Consider the following 17,378-nt stretch of genomic DNA (forward strand, 5'->3'; position numbering starts at 1 on the left):
TAAAAAAAAGATAGCAGCTTATGCATGTGCTTACAGTTGATCCTCTATCTATGCTTTATCCAGGAGAGGGAAGGTAGAGCAGCAAACTGGGGTCAGCCACACATTCACAATTTTTGAATTTGTGTTTGTTTGGCACCTACACACACGTTTTGTTATGCCAGTTTGTCATTAAGCTGTGTGACTTTACACCACCAAGTTTCTAGGAACACGGCCCAAATGGTTTGGCTTTGCTGCTGTTCCTCTACACCATATAATCTATCTAACTTTGTATGTATGTATAAAGAATTGTGCCTCGTAAGCACTTTGTCCTTCTCACTCCAGAGCGCACACTTTGTTGCAGGTGTAAAGCAATCTTTTATAAAAGAAATAGAAAGCCAGTTACTTAATGCTGAATGCCTCTGACCTGAAGCCAGAAACTTATAAGCATTTTCCAATCTGTAAAGTTCCCTCACCAAACACCAGTTAACCGTTGATTGGCTTAAAGCTGTGGCCTTAAAAAGACACAGTAACAGCAGAATAATGCATTGTGCATCAAATGGTATAATATGCCTATCCTTATAAAATAGCTTATTACCTGACTTAAAATCAGCTAATGTTGCCAATGATTGCAAGTATCCATGCTGTGTGAATATTTCCAACAATAGTTTGTACTACATGAATGTAACCAATGATGTCCAAATTTGTGTGAATGTTGCCAGCAACAGTTGCAAATGTGCATTCTTATATCAAGATTGAGAAAAATAATGTTTTTATGAATATTAGAATCAGTTTTTATGAATACAAAAATAGTAACTTAAAGGCAGATTGCATGAATGTTAAAAATGTAAATACTATGAAATCAGCAACATTTGCTTGCTTTGTTGAATGCATGATCTGTTGGCCTAACAAGACCACAGCAGGGAGAAAAATGGGACGGGGGCAACAATTCACATAAATCTGACACTTCACCATTAGTTGAGTTCCTGGACAGCCTTCCATCTAACAGTACTTGTGTTTGTTTCTTTCTGTAGCAAATGGAGCGATTCTTCCCATGGTTTAGTGTGAAGGAGTCCAAGTTCTGGGAGCCCAACAAGGTCACTCCAAAGTGAGTACTGTAAACCACGTTGAATCCGGTTTTACTTGGAGCTGTGACAGAGATTTGAAGCATTGAACCTATCCTGAACCAAAATTTTGAAGTTTTTGTCATTTGCGTGTTTGGCGGCTGAGAGTGAGAACTGGACCAGAGGATCTCAATTGGGCATGTTGATGGGGATTGGATTCTCAGTCGGGACAAGAATACAGATTTGAATCTCAATCAGGAATAAGAATGGAGATCTAAATCTGAGTTAGGGACATGGAGATGTAAACAAATCAGAATCTTAATTGGACAACAATGTAGATCTGAATCGGGGACTGGAATAGAGATTGATATCAATCAGGGACAGGATTGCATTTCTGGATCTTAATTGGGGACAGGGACTGGATTGAAATTGAAATTCAGTCAGCGGCAGGAATGCATATCTGTACCTTAATATGGGAGTGAAATGGAAATAGGTATTTCAATCGAGGACAGGAATGTAAGTTTGAATCTTCCATCAGGCACAGGGATCAGAATGGAGATTGGAATTTCATTCAGACAGGAATGCATTCTGAATCCCAATATGGCACAGAAATGGAGATTGGAATCTGAATCGGACAGAGGCAGGAATGCAGATTTGAATTTGAATTATGGTCAGGAATGCAGATTTGAATCTTACTCAGACGCTGGCAGGAACAGAATACTGCGACAAAGCTCCGAGCACTATTTCTCTAATGTGTTGAAAAGTATAGCAAATTGCATTTGCTCAATTAATTTTAGAGCGAGTGAAAGTTTTTTTGCTAGGCTATTTCTCTGAATATTTGAGTTTCTATTGCTCTCTTAACTTCCTGTTTAGTGTTAGAAAATGCTTTTTTGAAAAAAACCTACATTTTTAAAGAATGAAGTTGCTAGACCCATTGCTGCTCTTTATTACTGTTGTAAATGTGGATGAGAGTAGGGCTGTTGATGTCATTTCATTGTATAATATTGTATCAATACATTGCAGTAAGTAAAACCCCCATTGTGTCAGTAGTTAACAGCAACTAGAAAAAACAGCTTATTCAAGTTGGTCCATTTTGTTTAGTATCTGTTGCGTATTTTGTGTCTTGACTATTGATATTTTTCTCAGGTCAGCATCTCAGTTCAATATCTCCAACCAGTCCTGCAGTTGAGCCCTTTCTCCCTATGGTCCACAGTGCGGCTTTACCTGTCTAATATCTAGAAAAGCCAGAGCCAGTCCAGTGATAAAACAGAAAACCCTGGTTACTGTATTTTAGCTTACTAGTTATATCACCTGTTCTCACATGATCTTCCTGGACTTTGAACGGCAGTGGAATAACACTTCAATAGACTGTGGCCTAGGCTTTAATTACCAAACAGATTTATTAAAATGTAATTGGATAAGTGAACAGTAGCAATGATGCACTATAGATTTTACAATAGCTAGAAGCTTAATTACCTCCCCTCAAGGTAGTTTTAAATAATGAATAGTCACTTCTGTTCCATCCACTAAACTGTATTGTACGTATTAACCTTGTACGGTGGTTCTTTTGATCGTCCACAGACACTCTTTGGCCTATCTCCTCTATCTCTCTGATGGCTTTGGATAGACTTTTTACATTTTACAAGAGTGGCTGCAAAGCACAGGAGAACTGCTGACAATTAAACATATGTTGATAAAACCCACAAAATGCTTTTATTTGAATTGAATATTTTGGCCCCCTAACTCAGATAATAATGTCTGATAATGTATAAACATAAGCTGGACCTTTCTGTGAGTGAACCTGGTTTTCAATCCCTGTATGTAATAAATTGGATAGCCCAGTGGTGAAGGATAGAATACTAGAGCCTGATCTTCAGTTGCTTCCAAGCCTTTATTCACAAGAGATCCGCATTATCCACTCCACACCCTAGATAAGCTTACATATAAATGGATACAAGAGAGTCCCCAATTGATACGCAGCACCTGAATGCAGTTAACACTAATTGATATAAATCACATGGATTCAATTAACATCTACCTGGTCAGAAAGAAAGAAACCCACACCATGCTACATGCTTAATTCCTGTCACAGCTGCTTCTCCCAATTCCAAATCTATCTCCTTATTGCCACATTCTCTCCCCAAGACTGCTGTTGGTTGCTTCCTAATTAGATGACCCCAAGATGATCATACATGTAAACACAAGAAAGACCATACCAATTTTACAGTGAGTAGTTGAATCATGCACAGCATGATGATCTCTACTTCAAGCCCGGATCTGTGCGGAGTTAGCTAATCTTAGCCGGGGAGCGTTAGGGGCTCAGCACCACTGTGTTGGGGAGGGGGGAAATTTCCATGGGTTCCTGCTCCTGCTCCTGCTCCTGCTGGAAGTGCGTGTGTGCAGACATCTGAAGAGGACGGGAGCAGGCTCGGCTGTGATGCCCGAACAGCTTGTTAACACTTGCTTTAGGCTCATGCATGAAGAATGGCCACTAGAGTGGTGTACTGGAGGGCTGTCAGTGGAACTATACCACAGAGCGATTCAACGCCTTCAAGAGTGCAATGAAGTGGAGGAAATTGGCTGGCAAAGGAGAAAAATTGCAGGAATGAGACAAGCCCTGTATAGTTTGCCTTATTATGGACACTGTCCAACTTATTTATTCACCCCTGAGATTTTCTGTTGTTTTCTAATCCGTGTAGAGAATTAGCAGCCATTGGCAATGGTTTGTGGGTGGACTGCCCCACCTTCCCAGCTGGAGGCTGTGCACTTGTCTCAGTGTCCTGGCCAAATAACTTCACATCGAGGGAAGAAATCGCTTCACCTTCCGATCTGAGTTCACTGGAGCAAATTTGCTTAAAATGTTTACTATCAATATCCTATTGTATTTCAGTAGCGGAATGCTGCCCAATGCTGTGTTGCCACCTTCGTCAGATCACAACTATGCTCAGTGGCAAGAGAGGGATGATAGCACTCGCACAGAACAGCCAGCACTCACCAAGAAGATCATTCCCGCACCACAGCCTAAAGGACCTGGAGATCCCGATTCACCAGTGCCTCTGCCTCCACCACCCCCTGCAATTATAGCAGGTATGACCAAAATCTTAAACATAACTACATGGTTTGATTTTTATTTATGTCGTTGTGTGATTAGGGCTACGGATCAAGCAGGTAAGTGGAGTTGACGTACAGGCCAGCCGTGATCTTATTGAATGACGGAACATGCCCGAGGGAGTGAGTGGTCTACTCCTGTTCCTAGTGACTTTTGTACTTGGGTAGGGGGGCGGGGGGTGCGGTCAGGAATCTCGGTGCTGGACTGTGGAATACTTTTGCCTCAGGCACCCCGTATCAGCATCAGACATTCCCAGGTCAGAAAACAAAATACATCAGATGCTGAAAATCTGAAACATTCAACAGAAAATGCTGGAAACATTCAAACAGGTCAGGCAGCATCTGCAGAGAGAACAAAAGTCAAACTCAGAACTGAAGGCTATTACAGATAAACAGCATTTTAAAAGGAGTAGAACAAGGGGAAGGGGGGAAAATACAATGACCACACATGCAGGAGAAGAAATAGAATGACCTGTAAAGAGCTTAGCTGGAGAACAGGAGATGGTTAGATAGAAGAAGTGATATTTGCATGAGACAAAGGAAGCATGACTGATGAAAGAAATAAAAGACGTAAGCAAAGGGAGTGTGTGAACAGCTAAAGGGGGATAGGTAAGTAGATAGGGAAGCATGAAAAACTGGCAAAATGGAGCAGTTTCCAATGGCCCAAGAGTATCCTGGAAGAAAAAAAACAGAAGTACTGACCCTCCTGTCAGCAGTTTTCTGATGGGGAGATTCCCCATGCCAAGCAGCAATCGATCATTCCTCCTTGCAACCCCCCCACCATGGCCAGAAACATTGACGCACCCTAAATTGCTGCCAGAGAGAAAATGAGGTATAATTAAGGTCGAGGTGTGTTCAGCAAAGTGATCACCTAATCTGTGTTTAGTCTCGCTGATCTAGAGGAAACAGCGCTGAGCAGCAAATACAGAATATCAGCTGTAAATTGCTGTCTCACCAGGAAGCAGTGATTTGGGCCCTGGACAGTGGTGTGGGAGGAGGTAAAGAGGCAGGTGTTGTATGCCTTGCCCCTTGCCTGGGAAGGAGACCAGGTGGTAGGGGTAATGGGAAGAGTGAACCTAGTGTCACGGAATGAACAGTACCTTTGGAATGCTGCGAGTGGAGGGGAAGATGCGTTTGGTGGAGGAATCATGGTTGAGGTGGCGGGAATGGCGGATAATACGCCGAATGCAGAGGTTGGTGGGGTGGAAGGTGAGGACAAGGGAGAATCTATCACAGTTCTGAGAGGGAGGAGAAGGGGTGAGGGCAATGGAATGGACTCAGTCAAGGATCCGATCTACCATGGTGAAGAGGAATCCTTGGCTGAGGAAATTTCAGAAGCTTTGTGATAGAAGGTGGCATCATCAGAGCAAATAGGATACAGTTTCTTTCCATTACCAATGGGTTGATCTATAATTTTCAAATTAAACTAAGCACGGTCTTAAGTACCTGGATATTTGTGCAAATTATAGAATTAAATTTGCATACATTGTGTTACAGTTGGTTTCTGCAAACACAATTGTAGGCAAGATTCAAATCAAGTAATATGTTCACACATTTTCTGTTGAAATCTTAAGGATTGTTTCACAAATTTGCACTCACTAGGAGTGCCAAATGGGGATTTGGGTGCAGAAATCAGCAAGACACACAAGATTTTTAGTCATTAAAATGAATGATTGATTGGAAATCCTTTGAGGCCTGCTGACCTCTTGCCTGAATTCACAAGATTCACTCCCAGGGCTTAGGCTTTGTTCAGGGAGCGCAAATTCATAAAGTATACTCTCATAAACAAAAAGCTGAACATTCGTTCGTCACTGTGTTTAAAATTGCTTTCTAGCTCACCTTTTTAAGGGAAAACAAAATATACTTCTGTTATTTTTAGTTTAATATCAGTAGGTCTCGTGATCTTAAGATTTCCAGCAGCTGTTCCTTTTGAAGAAGTGCAGTGTCAGCTACATATGTGCAAGACAGATACAGTCTGTAGTGGTCCAGCTGAGGTCTAATGTACAACTTGTATGTTGTAGGTCTGCTAAAGCTGCAGGCCTTCCATCTTGGTGCTGGAGAGCACCCTGAATAGTGTTGATAGCAAACGTCCCTGAGGTTGATGCCTATTTTGAGGAGTTGCTTGAAGATACAGGAGAGTGTACCAGGGTGACTCGTTCATCAGTTTTCCATCCCTATCTTCTTCCCCTCCCTCCCCCCGCCCCAATCCCACAGGATAAGGTCTTACTTAATAAGGGTAATCGTCTTCATGCTGCTGGTGGGAAGCCTCGCTCTCCAGACTTGCACATCAGGAAATTGTAGGTGGTATGCCTGTGATTTCCTGATAGGAGCAACCGCCTTGTGAGAATCCCTGCTGGGAGCGCAATTTCGTAAAGTCGTTCCTAACAGATGTGAATTTGCATCCTGCAGCTCCCTGGCTTGGCATGCTACACTACTGCATTGCACCAGCATTGTTATGAATTGAGTTGTGCCAATCGTGTGGAATATCCCAAAAGATGAGCTTTTTCAATAACGGCTTGTTCTTTGAACTTTTCTTACTTATCCACGTGTGTTCTAAACAGCATTCCAAAATTAGCTTTTTAACAGTGAATAATAATGCAGGTTATGTCATGTTAGCGTGAAATGTGAGAGTTTGTGTTTTTTTTCATTAGTTTGGTTACGCTCAGTCGTTTGCAGCCTTAGACCTGTTTGCACCACGTATTGGGGTTATATAAATATGTCTTTTTATGAAAGCAGAATCTAACGCCTGAAGCATTTAATGTGCATAGGGGCTTCCTGTTAAGGTTGTTTTTGTACAATCATTGCTCCAACCCTTGCAATTAAAATTGGAACGAACATGTAATAAAGAGTTCCCCAGCAGACAGGCTCAGCCTGAGTTATAGACCACCTGATGAGATTCTTCATTTGCCTGTCTCTGTTAAAGTAGGAATTTCCCAAGTTTGAAAGAAGATAAAACCTAGATATAGTGTTCCTCCAAAGTTAGCTTAATGGGTGTTTGCACTGCGTGGTGGGATACTAAACCATTAGAGACCAGAAGATCTCAAGTTTGATTCCCTACAGAGGCAGCATTTGTGTGCTGTAGTAATCTTCAGTACCCCCTAGACTAGTGACAGGAACAATCAGCTAGTGTTTCTGTTGCTGATCACTGTCCGGTGACTCCTGCTAGAAAATGCAGAGAACGTCGGGTGAGAACATAACGTGGCTCATCTGCAGTGCGTGCTGTGGCCAAACAGCTGACTGATATTCGCAGTCTAGGCTCAAACAGAAAGAATGGCCACTTGGGTGAGGTACCAGAAGTGCCCATGGAACGTTATCCCAACATAAGTCAACACATACCGGAGAGGAGGCAAGAAAATTGGGGAGTGGGTGACGGTAAAAGCATTGGTTCAACAACTGGGGACCATAGTGCTCAAGTTGTCCATTTGATACAGGAGTGCTGCTAGGCAGTGCTTCTGACGTACGTGAAATGAGGTTAGGGTTTCCTACCGAGCAGTGCATCAGCGTTTTGCCTTACCCGTAATGGTACTGTCATAATAACGATGGAATAGATTTTTCGCCCGTTGGCCATGAATGGGCAACAAGCAGAAAATCTAGTCCTACAGAGAAGATGTGAAAAGAGTTAGGAAGAACATGAGATGCAGACCATCAGCTCAGCTATAGCTACAGGCCAGCCACCTTGGCAATAAATAGCATGATGAGTTTTATAAATCAAAAAGGGAGTGCATTTCTAAGGGGATTCTCTCGATTGTCGGCTGTAACTTTGGCGTTTATGCTGTTTCTCTGGGGTTTCCACAGACCTTCTGACAAAGTTACGGCAGCCGATCGTGAAAATCCCTGATGGAATTCACCCCCCAAGGTTTTTAATTTTATACGGGAGAGGGAGGATGCTAGCTGTTTACCCTATTATCTGTCTGGTTAGGTACACAACCAAAAGGCTGAGAGTTTGAGTTCATGAGAATCTCCTCATTAGGTGAGTTTTGTCAGTTTTCAAGTGAGTTACTAGATGGTGAGTGCTACAATAGCACTCGCAGAGCACTGTCCTTTAGCCAGTTTGCCTTGCCTTTGTGGATGAAGGAGGGTAGTGTGTTGACAGTGGCCAGCAGTAGGGGCCCTGTGAGGAGCAGAAGATCTAAACTGAAAATGTGACTAGTCCGCACAATGGCCTCTTCAATTTGAGGGTAGGGGGAGCTGCAGGTTTCTGCGGAACCCTCTCAGGAGACTTTTGTAAGCTTGTGCAGTACTAGTTTTCTTGCATCAGACACGTATTTTGTAAGTAATGTGCTATAGAGTATTTGCAGTGCAAGTTAGTCATCTAGTGGCATAATAAGATACTGCATTTTTCAAATGAAGCTGCGAATGGTGATCTTCAGATTACACAGTAGAACTGATTTTTCAAATACAAGCTGCTCAGTGGAGCCTCATCTGGGCGCGCACATGAGAAATCACGACACAATCCTGCAATTTTCTGTCAATTCATTTCAATGGATAGAAAATTGTGGGGATTGTACCTGCAGTTTTTTGCTGTGCGCACTCAGTAAATGCGGCTCTGGGAGCACGCATTTGGAAAATTGGCCCTAATGTCTTCAGCATATCCAATTCAGCATTGTTGAAACAACAACCAATGTAGTCAATAAAATTAGGTACACGAAAACTGAATGTTAGCAAGTTATTACCAAGCCCCAGTTTGTTACTGACTATAGCACAATTTACACTGACATAACGCTGCTACAAAAACTCATCCCTCTGAGCCCTGGTTGTGTACCAGTTTTATGCTGGTGTAATCTCACTGTTAATCACGTAGCAGATCAATGAAATTTTAACTGCCCCAACTTGCATCTCAGCGTGAGCAAATCATCTGTGGTTTAGTTTCCTAGTTGTCATCCTTTGCACTGCAATGTGAATAAGGCTAAAGTTATTCCATTCAGCACCCGGAGGAATATATACTGGAATAACTGGATGCATTTAAGGGGAAGCTAGATAAACAGGGGATAAAAGATTAGAAGGTTATGCTGATAGAGTTAGATGAAGAGAGGAGGGAGGAGAGTCACGTGGACCATAACACCAGCATGGACCATTTGGGCCGAATGGCCTGTTTCTGTGCTGTACGTTCTATGTAATTAGGCACTAGTATAGGCAAGAGTATAGCTGGTGCTGGAACCATTACTGTTACAAGGCTGGTAAAAATCTTCTTTAATGTTTGGCTTCAATCTGTTGTACACGGTTGGATCGGACAGTGTTTATGGGCCTTGAACACATGTCATGTGGCTACGAATCAGTTTGCCTCTGAATGATGTGTGAGATTGGACTGAACATGTAAATCTTCTATTAACAACACAGCTTGTTGTTAATTGGAACGTCGCATCTGTAAACTTTGATCAAATCATAGCGAAACATTAAACTTTATTCCAAAACAACTATCCACCAGTTGTGTTTTTTTTTCCCCAATGGAAATGCACAAAGATGCATTACTTCACAATTAAACCACAGAAAAATGGAAGGGACTCTCTTCTCCACCCCCACAACACCTACAAGAGGTTGCATTTTTGCTAGTGGCTTTAACAATTTCAGATATGCTTGTGCTCATTAGTGCACGAGTCGATGACTAGATGTATGTGGCTAATGCGACAAACGTGCCAAGATAAATGGCAATATGACATAGAATCTTACAGCACAGAAGGAGGCCATTCAGCTCATCGTGCGTATGCTGGCTCTTTGAAAGAGCTATCCAATTAGTCCCACTCCCCTGCTCATTCCCTATAGCCCTACAATATTTTCTTTTTCAAGTATATATCTAATTACCTTATGAAAGTTACGATTAAATCTGCTTCTACCACCCTTTCAGGCACTGCATTCCAGATCATAACAATTCGCTGCATAAAAATTATTTTCCTCCTCTCCACCCTGGTTCTTTTGCTAAATTGTCTTAAATCTGTGTCCTCTGGTTACCGACCCTCCTGCCAGTGGAAACAGTTTCTCCTTATTTACTCTATCAGAACCCCTCATAATTTTGAACACCTCTATTAAATCTCCCCTTAACTTTCTCTGCTCTAAGAACAATCCCAGCTTCTCCAGTCTCTCCACATAACTGAAGTCCCTCATCCCTCGTACCATTCTGGTGAATATCCTCTGCACCCTCTCCAAGGCCTTGACATTCTTAAAGTGTGGCACCCAGAATTAGACACAATACTCTAGGTGATTTCTAATTTTCCATACCAACCATCTGTGGTCTTTGAGTGAGATCACCAACTTAATGCCAAATGAGGAGCAGTTTGTGCCATGATACCCCTAGGAACTGGACTGAGCCCATACTTGTCTAGGACCCTTGCAGCCTGCAGACAGATTGCATTTTGTCCCACCACACTGAACTGGATTCAATCTACAATCCCAGAGAAGAAAGGACTGTGCTAACACACTGACCACTCACTGTCTCAGTTAACATGCTTTCTTTTGTACCCATGGAAAATCAATTCTGACTAATTTTTGTCAGAATACCACAACATTTTGCTCTGTTTAATTAGAACTCATTATCTCATGTGGGACTCTTTGAAGTGTTACTCAGGAGCAGTAATTATTGCTCAATAGTAATGTTACTTATGTGAATAATGTAATAACTTCAATTTCTTTGTAAGGTTCTGATAGAAGTCGAGAGGACAGTCCTGATATCGACCCTCCTCCTGATATGGAGGACAACAGGCAGTGTGTGCTGTGTCTGAAATACGGAGATGACAACAGAAATGTGAGTAGCTGTTTGTTATTTTACTCCAAACCAGTCGTTTAAACACAATGGTCATAAATCACAAAAGTTGTGTTGTTTATTTTTGTATATGTTTAAAAAAAACAGCAGTATTCTTCCAAACAAGGCTTAAAAGCAGGTAACTGATTGATTGCTTTACTTCACATTGGGTTGCTTGCCTTTGTTTTGAGAATTTAGCTTAATTAGGTAGTCTAGCATGCTACATTTAAATGCCAGGTACCATGTTTTGCAACTGTTATGGGAATGGACTCTAAATTGGTTCCGTTGTCATTCAATTCAAAATCAGGAATTATTGATGTAATTTTCACCATTGCAAATGTGGTTCAGTTGAGGTTGTATGTTAAAACTGGTTAACTGGTATGCATGAACATAGCTGTGCACAGTTCTGAAGCTGCTGGATGTTGCTTCGTTCAATTGTCCAGCCTACAGCAGGACCGGGAAAACATCTGATGAATGGCAGTTAACATTTGTGCCACATAAGTGCCAGGAAATGACCACTTCAAACAAGAGAAAGCCTAGTGATCTCCCCCTGAACTTCAACAATCCCACCATCGCCAAGTTCCCCACCATTATCATCTTGGGGGCCACAATCAACAGAAGCTAACTGGACCAGCCATGTCCAGATGGTGGGAGCAAGGGTAGAGACTGGGTGCTCTGTAGCATGTGGCTCGCTTCCTGAACCCTTAAAGCCTCTCCACCATCTACAAGACTCAAGCCAGGAGTGCGATGGGATACTTACTGCTCACCTGGACGGGTGCAACCACAGCAACTCTTAAGAAGCTCGACACCCTCCAGGATCAGCAGTTTGCTTAATTGGCTCCCCTGCCACTGGACTCAATATCTATGCCCTCTTATCAACGGTATATTGTACAACCTACAGGATGCACTGCAGCAACTCATCAAGGTTACGTCAACAGCACCTCCCTCCACTGTGATCTCCACCACCAAGAAAGACACCTCCAGATCCCTCTCCATCCTGGCTTGGACCTATGCTGCTGTTCCCTTATCGTCTCTGGATCAGTATCCTGCAATTCTCCACTTAACATCACCGCAAGGACCATGGCATTTCACTGCAAAGGCCTACTACCACCTTCTCAGGGCATCTAGCTCTAGCCAATAAATGTGGCCTTGCCAGAGTTGCCCACATACTGAGAACAAATAAAAATAAATAAAAAAGTATCCACTTTTTTCTTTCAGTGAAATTAAGCAGATAAAAGCAGGGTATGTTTGCAAAATCTTTTGGATCTTGCTGGATTCTGAAAGTTGTTCAGACTAAAGAACTCTGTGAGCATTTCCAGCAATCCATTAACAGATTCATTAAAGCTAGCAAAAGGAAATCTTCAGCTGACAATGCAACAACTAACCATAGGGACAAGTAGTGTCGACTTCTCAATAGCGTTGTGGAATCTGTGTTTTGAAACCAGGTATTAATAGAACTGTTGGATCTTTTAGGATGCTGGACGTCTTCTGTACATTGGTCAGAATGAGTGGACGCACATAAACTGCGCCTTGTGGTCAGCAGAGGTCTTTGAGGATGATGATGGCTCACTGAAGAATGTGCACATGGCTGTTATCAGAGGCAAGCAACTGGTGAGTTCCAGTAGAGTTCCCAATGAATGTGTTAACCTGACCTTTAGTGTAATGTAATGGAGAAAGAGCTTTAAAGTTCCTTCAATGGGGGTCTTGTATTGTCCTAGAACAAAATACAGGGAATATACAGTAATCACTAGAGCCCCGGCCTGATAAATAAGCAGCAAAGTGCTGTGAGAGTGAAGTTCATTCCATTGGTCAAAATATTCTTCATGTTCTCATCTCTTTATAATTTATCATCCATTAAGTTTGTTTTTAAAAGGTTTGTTATAGTTATTTTTTCAGTAATTTTCCATATCTGTCATCTTCTGTATACTCCTGACAGTGATATAATGGATATTGATTATAGGATCACGATGGTGGAAATCTGGAATGAAGCAATAAAAAAGCAAAGAAGTATTGTGAAATATAGCTAGAACAGTGAATGAAATCGATGTTGCATACAAGTATTTTCAGAGGTCACATGTTGAGTGTCACATAAGAGACTTGGGGGAAAATTAAAAATAATATAGGTGCATCGATTGAGGGTACAGTAAACAGAGAATAAGGGTAAATGTATGACTTTAGATTGGCAAAGTGAGTGTAGTGCCCCAGAGGTCTGTGCTAGAATCTCTTTTATTTTCCATTTAGATGAATGATGTGAATGTAGGTGCATGAGGAGTGATGCAGAAATTTGCTGCTGATACCAAATTAGGGTGCCCGGCAAGCTATAAGGAAGAATGCAGAAGGATATAGGCAAGGTAGCACAGTCAGCAGATTGGTGACAGTGCAGAGAGACATGAAGTAGTACATTCTGGGGAAAAGAACAATGAAAGGAAGTATACCCTAAACAGTAAGATTCTTAAGAGTGAAGGTACGGGGGACCTAGGGGTGCAGATACTTAGATCTTTAAAGGTGGGAGTACAGGTTAAAAAGGCTATATAAAAAGACAAATTTGATTCTGGGCATTATGCATTTAATAAAAAAGCAAGAAGTGATGTTGGATTTATAAATATGTTTCGGTCATAGTTGGAATATTGTATGCAGTTCTGGGCACCCCTATTAAAGGAAGGATATTAGTCATGGAAAGGGTACAGTGAAGCTTCAGTAGAATGTTTCAGAAACCCAGGAATGGGAAGTTATAGTTAAGCAAAAAGGCTAGAAAAATTTTCTTTTTTCACTGGAATGTAGGTGGTTATGGGGAATCCGATAGAGGTGTACAAAATGATGATAGGTTTTGAATGGGTAAGTAGTGAAAGATTGTATCCACTGGTTGATGATCAATAAGAAGGGGGTATGGACTTAGAATTGTCACAAAATATAGATTGTTTCTATTGGTGAGCAAGACAGTAATAAGGGCACATATTTATTATAATCACAGAAATAATTAAAAGGGAGGTTTAGTCTGGTTGGACCAGAGGATCAGATTCCAGCCTGTAACTCACTGTTGTGTATCAATGATTTTTACTCCTTGGTTAGATTAGATTCCAGCCTATAATTCATTTCCGGAGAAAGTATTTTGAATGATATAACACAAGGTTGAAGTACTAATAGTTACAGATCTATAACTGGTGATGGAAGTGGTGGGAGCAGTTTGAGGTGAGGTAATGAATTAAGAGAATTGCACACGAAATGTATCATACTGCATTGATACATATTGACTTAGGTACAGTTTTTCGTAACAAAAATTGGTACCAAAGCTAATATGCTAGTAACAACACTGAGCTTATTAACTCACTTCCAGCTGTCCATTAATCTATAGTTAAACCATCCAAGCGTCTTGATTAGATTCCATACATACACCATCGTGATAACTCAAGCACTCTGCTGTTTCTACAATTCAGTAGTCAGCCACTGACCCTTTGTGCGGGGAAGAGGTTAAAAGCAGTAGCGTTGTTCCGTGGGTGGGATTTGAATTAACCTTTTCTATAAAGTCAAGCTTTCTGTATCATGACAAACTACCTTATAGGTAGGGTTCATTTTTAAAAAAAATAGTAATTTGATTTAAGTTTAACATTTCATAGCCAATGACTATTCATCCTGTTTTGTTTTTTTAGCGCTGTGAACGTTGTCAGAAGGCGGGGGCTACTGTTGGCTGCTGTCTTACATCCTGTCAGAGCAACTATCACTTCATGTGCGCTCGGGCAAAGAACTGTGTGTTCCTGGATGACAAGAAAGTGTACTGCCAGCGACACAAAGAACTAGTCAAAGGAGAGGTAGGTTCAAGAGACTGGAACAATTCCCCAATATTTAGGGCCAGCAGCCGAGCCTCCCGCTGGTAATGCAAACTCAAAAAATCAGTGCTACAATGTAGGGCAGAATCCAGCTGTCAATGAATCTCTGAGCAAAAGCGGCTGCGAAACAGTTTTTCTCCTCAACACGTCGAAAGAAGCCAAACTGTTAAATGATTATTTTTCTAGTGAAAAAGCTCAATTGATCATAGAGCACAGAAGGAGGCCATTCGGCCCATTGTTCCAGTGCCCAATCTTTGAAAGAGCTGTCCAATTAGCCCCACTCTCCCCGCTCTTTCCTTATAACCCTGCAGTTTTTTTCCTTGCTGACAATGTGAGTTTGCCCATCCCTGACACAAAATGCAGGCAGGTCATCTGACACAGACCTATGCCACCACCACTGAAAGGTGTGTGCCAGGGATCTGGTGTATTTTTCAATTCCTGATTGAGACTGCTTCGTCTTCATTCTACCCAAATGGCGCAGGCAAGAAATGTTTTGTCCACTAATAACTGGGTCGTCGGTACCCAAACTCATTTCACTGGGGCTGGAAAATTACCTCTACTGTGTCAAGTAGGCCAGGGTGCATTTTATTTATATGACATTTATAATTTTTTGACAGATAAAAGGTGAATAACGTAATTTTTGGAGCCTAAGAAAATCAGTTGAAGCATTTTTTCTGATCTTTCTTTGTCAGTCGATGCTGTAGAAATGTGGCACTTAATTCTCCAATGCTTTCTACACAAATTCTCCCAAGTCCTCTTTATTAAACGGAGAGGCAAATGCTGAGAAGTTTGTATGTTCTCAATCAGTCCGGATGTACCATGCAATGTCTGTTGCAGACTGTTCCTGAGGACGGGTTTGAGGTTTTACGTCGGGTTTTCGTCGACTTTGAGGACATCACTTTAAGAAGGAAGTTTCTGACAGGCCTCGAGCCAGAGAGTATCCACATGATGATTGGTTAGTACAAGTACAACTTGCATTTATATAGCGCCTTTAACGGAGTAAAAACGTCCCAAGGCGCTTCACAGAAGTGTTATCAGCCAAAATTTGACACCGAGCCACCTTAGAGATATTAGGACAGGTAAAGAGGTAGGTTTTTAGTAGGGGAAAACATCTGTCAGGGGACTGGATGGTGCAGTGTAATGTGTCACAGTTAGGGGCTCATGGGGTTTGCGGGTAACATATTAGCGTGGATAAAGGATTGGTTAATGGACAGAAAACAGAGTAGGGATAAACGGGTCATTTTCAGGTTGGCAGGCTGTAACTAGTGGGGTGCCGCAAGGATCGGTGCTTGGGCCTCAGCTATTTACAATCTGTATTCATGACTTGGATGAAGGGACTGAGTGTAATGTATCCAAGTTTGCTGACGATACAAAGCTAGGTGGGAAAGTAAGCTGTGAGGAGGACACAAAGAGTCTGCAAAGGAATATAGACAGATTAAGTGAGTGGGCAAGAAGGTGGCAGATGGAGCATAATATGGGGAAATGTGAGGTTATTCACTTTGGTAGGAAGAATAGAAAAACAGAATATTTTTTAAATGATGAGAAACTATTAAATGTTGGTGTCCAGAGAGACTTGGTACAAGAAACACAAAAAGTTAGCATGCAGGTACAGCAAGCAATTAGGAAGGCAAATGGCATGTTGGCCTTGATTGCAAGAGGGTTGGAGTACAAGAGTAAGGAAGTCTTACTACAATTGTACGGGACTTTGGTGAGACCTCACCTGGAATACTGCGTACAATTTTGGTAGTCTTATCTAAGGAAGGATGTACTTGCCTTAGAGGTGGTGCAGTGAAGGTTCACTAGATTGATTCCTGGGATGAGAGGGTTGTCCTGTGAGGGGAGGTTGAGTAGAATGGGCCTATACTCTCTCGAGTTTAGAAGAATGAGAAGTGATCTCATTGAAACATATAACATTCTGAGGGAGCTTGACAGTGTAGAGGCTGAGAGGTTGTTTCCCCTGGCTGGAGAGTCTAGAACTAAAGGGCATAGTATCAGGATAAAGGGTCGGCCATTTAAGAGATGAGGAGGCATTTCTTCACTCAGAGGGTTGTGAATCTTTGGAATTCTCTACCCCAGAGGGTTGTGGATGTTGAGTCATTGAATATATTCAAGGCTGAGATAGATAAGTTTTTAGACTATAGGGGAATCGAGGGATATGGGGATTGGGCAGGAAAGTGGAGTTGAGGTTGAAGATCAGCCATGATCTGATTGAATGGCGGCGCAGGTTCGAGGGGCCGTATGGCCTAGTCCTGCTCCTATTTCTTATGTGTCATTTTTTCTCCAAGGGTACGCAGGGTGAGCTCCTTTCGACAGTCTCCGATTCTTAATTGAATAGCATTTGTAAATAAACAAACTTTCGCACCCCTTTGCGTTTAAAAGTTTGAGATTGAGAATAAGTTCACACAGCCATCCCGCCGTGTGAGTTTACTAGTGTGAGACCGTTGCCATAGTAGGGCAGTCTGACTTGACTGGTGCATGCTAACAGAGCAATGGTATGTTTCCATATCATGCCTAGATTTGCAGGATAGCTGAACAACAGCCATGTGCCCAGTCTAATTGGTGCTACTTCTGTTTAGCCTGGACCGTTGGTGCCATAAGCCCTGTCTCTGGTGGTGATCTGCACCATCTTCAGATTACCTAGACCAGATATATTAGTAATAAAAGCAGAAAATG

At 41.9% G+C, this 17,378-nt stretch overlaps 1 protein-coding gene across 3 annotated transcripts in view; it reads left to right on the plus strand.

The window, feature by feature from the left end:
- kmt2a (lysine (K)-specific methyltransferase 2A) overlaps window positions 1-17,378 on the plus strand; it is a 129,826-nt gene that overhangs the window by 77,109 nt on the left and 35,339 nt on the right. For all 3 annotated transcript variants that reach the window (XM_067970890.1, XM_067970891.1, XM_067970892.1), the window contains exons 18-23: window positions 1,011-1,084; window positions 3,931-4,127; window positions 10,778-10,884; window positions 12,355-12,492; window positions 14,529-14,687; window positions 15,543-15,660. In XM_067970890.1, the coding sequence (XP_067826991.1) occupies window positions 1,011-1,084; window positions 3,931-4,127; window positions 10,778-10,884; window positions 12,355-12,492; window positions 14,529-14,687; window positions 15,543-15,660 (793 nt within the window). The remainder of the gene's footprint in view (window positions 1-1,010; window positions 1,085-3,930; window positions 4,128-10,777; window positions 10,885-12,354; window positions 12,493-14,528; window positions 14,688-15,542; window positions 15,661-17,378) is intronic.

This window comes from Heptranchias perlo, chromosome 33, assembly GCF_035084215.1.
Source record: "Heptranchias perlo isolate sHepPer1 chromosome 33, sHepPer1.hap1, whole genome shotgun sequence".
Classification (NCBI taxonomy): domain Eukaryota; kingdom Metazoa; phylum Chordata; class Chondrichthyes; order Hexanchiformes; family Hexanchidae; genus Heptranchias; species Heptranchias perlo.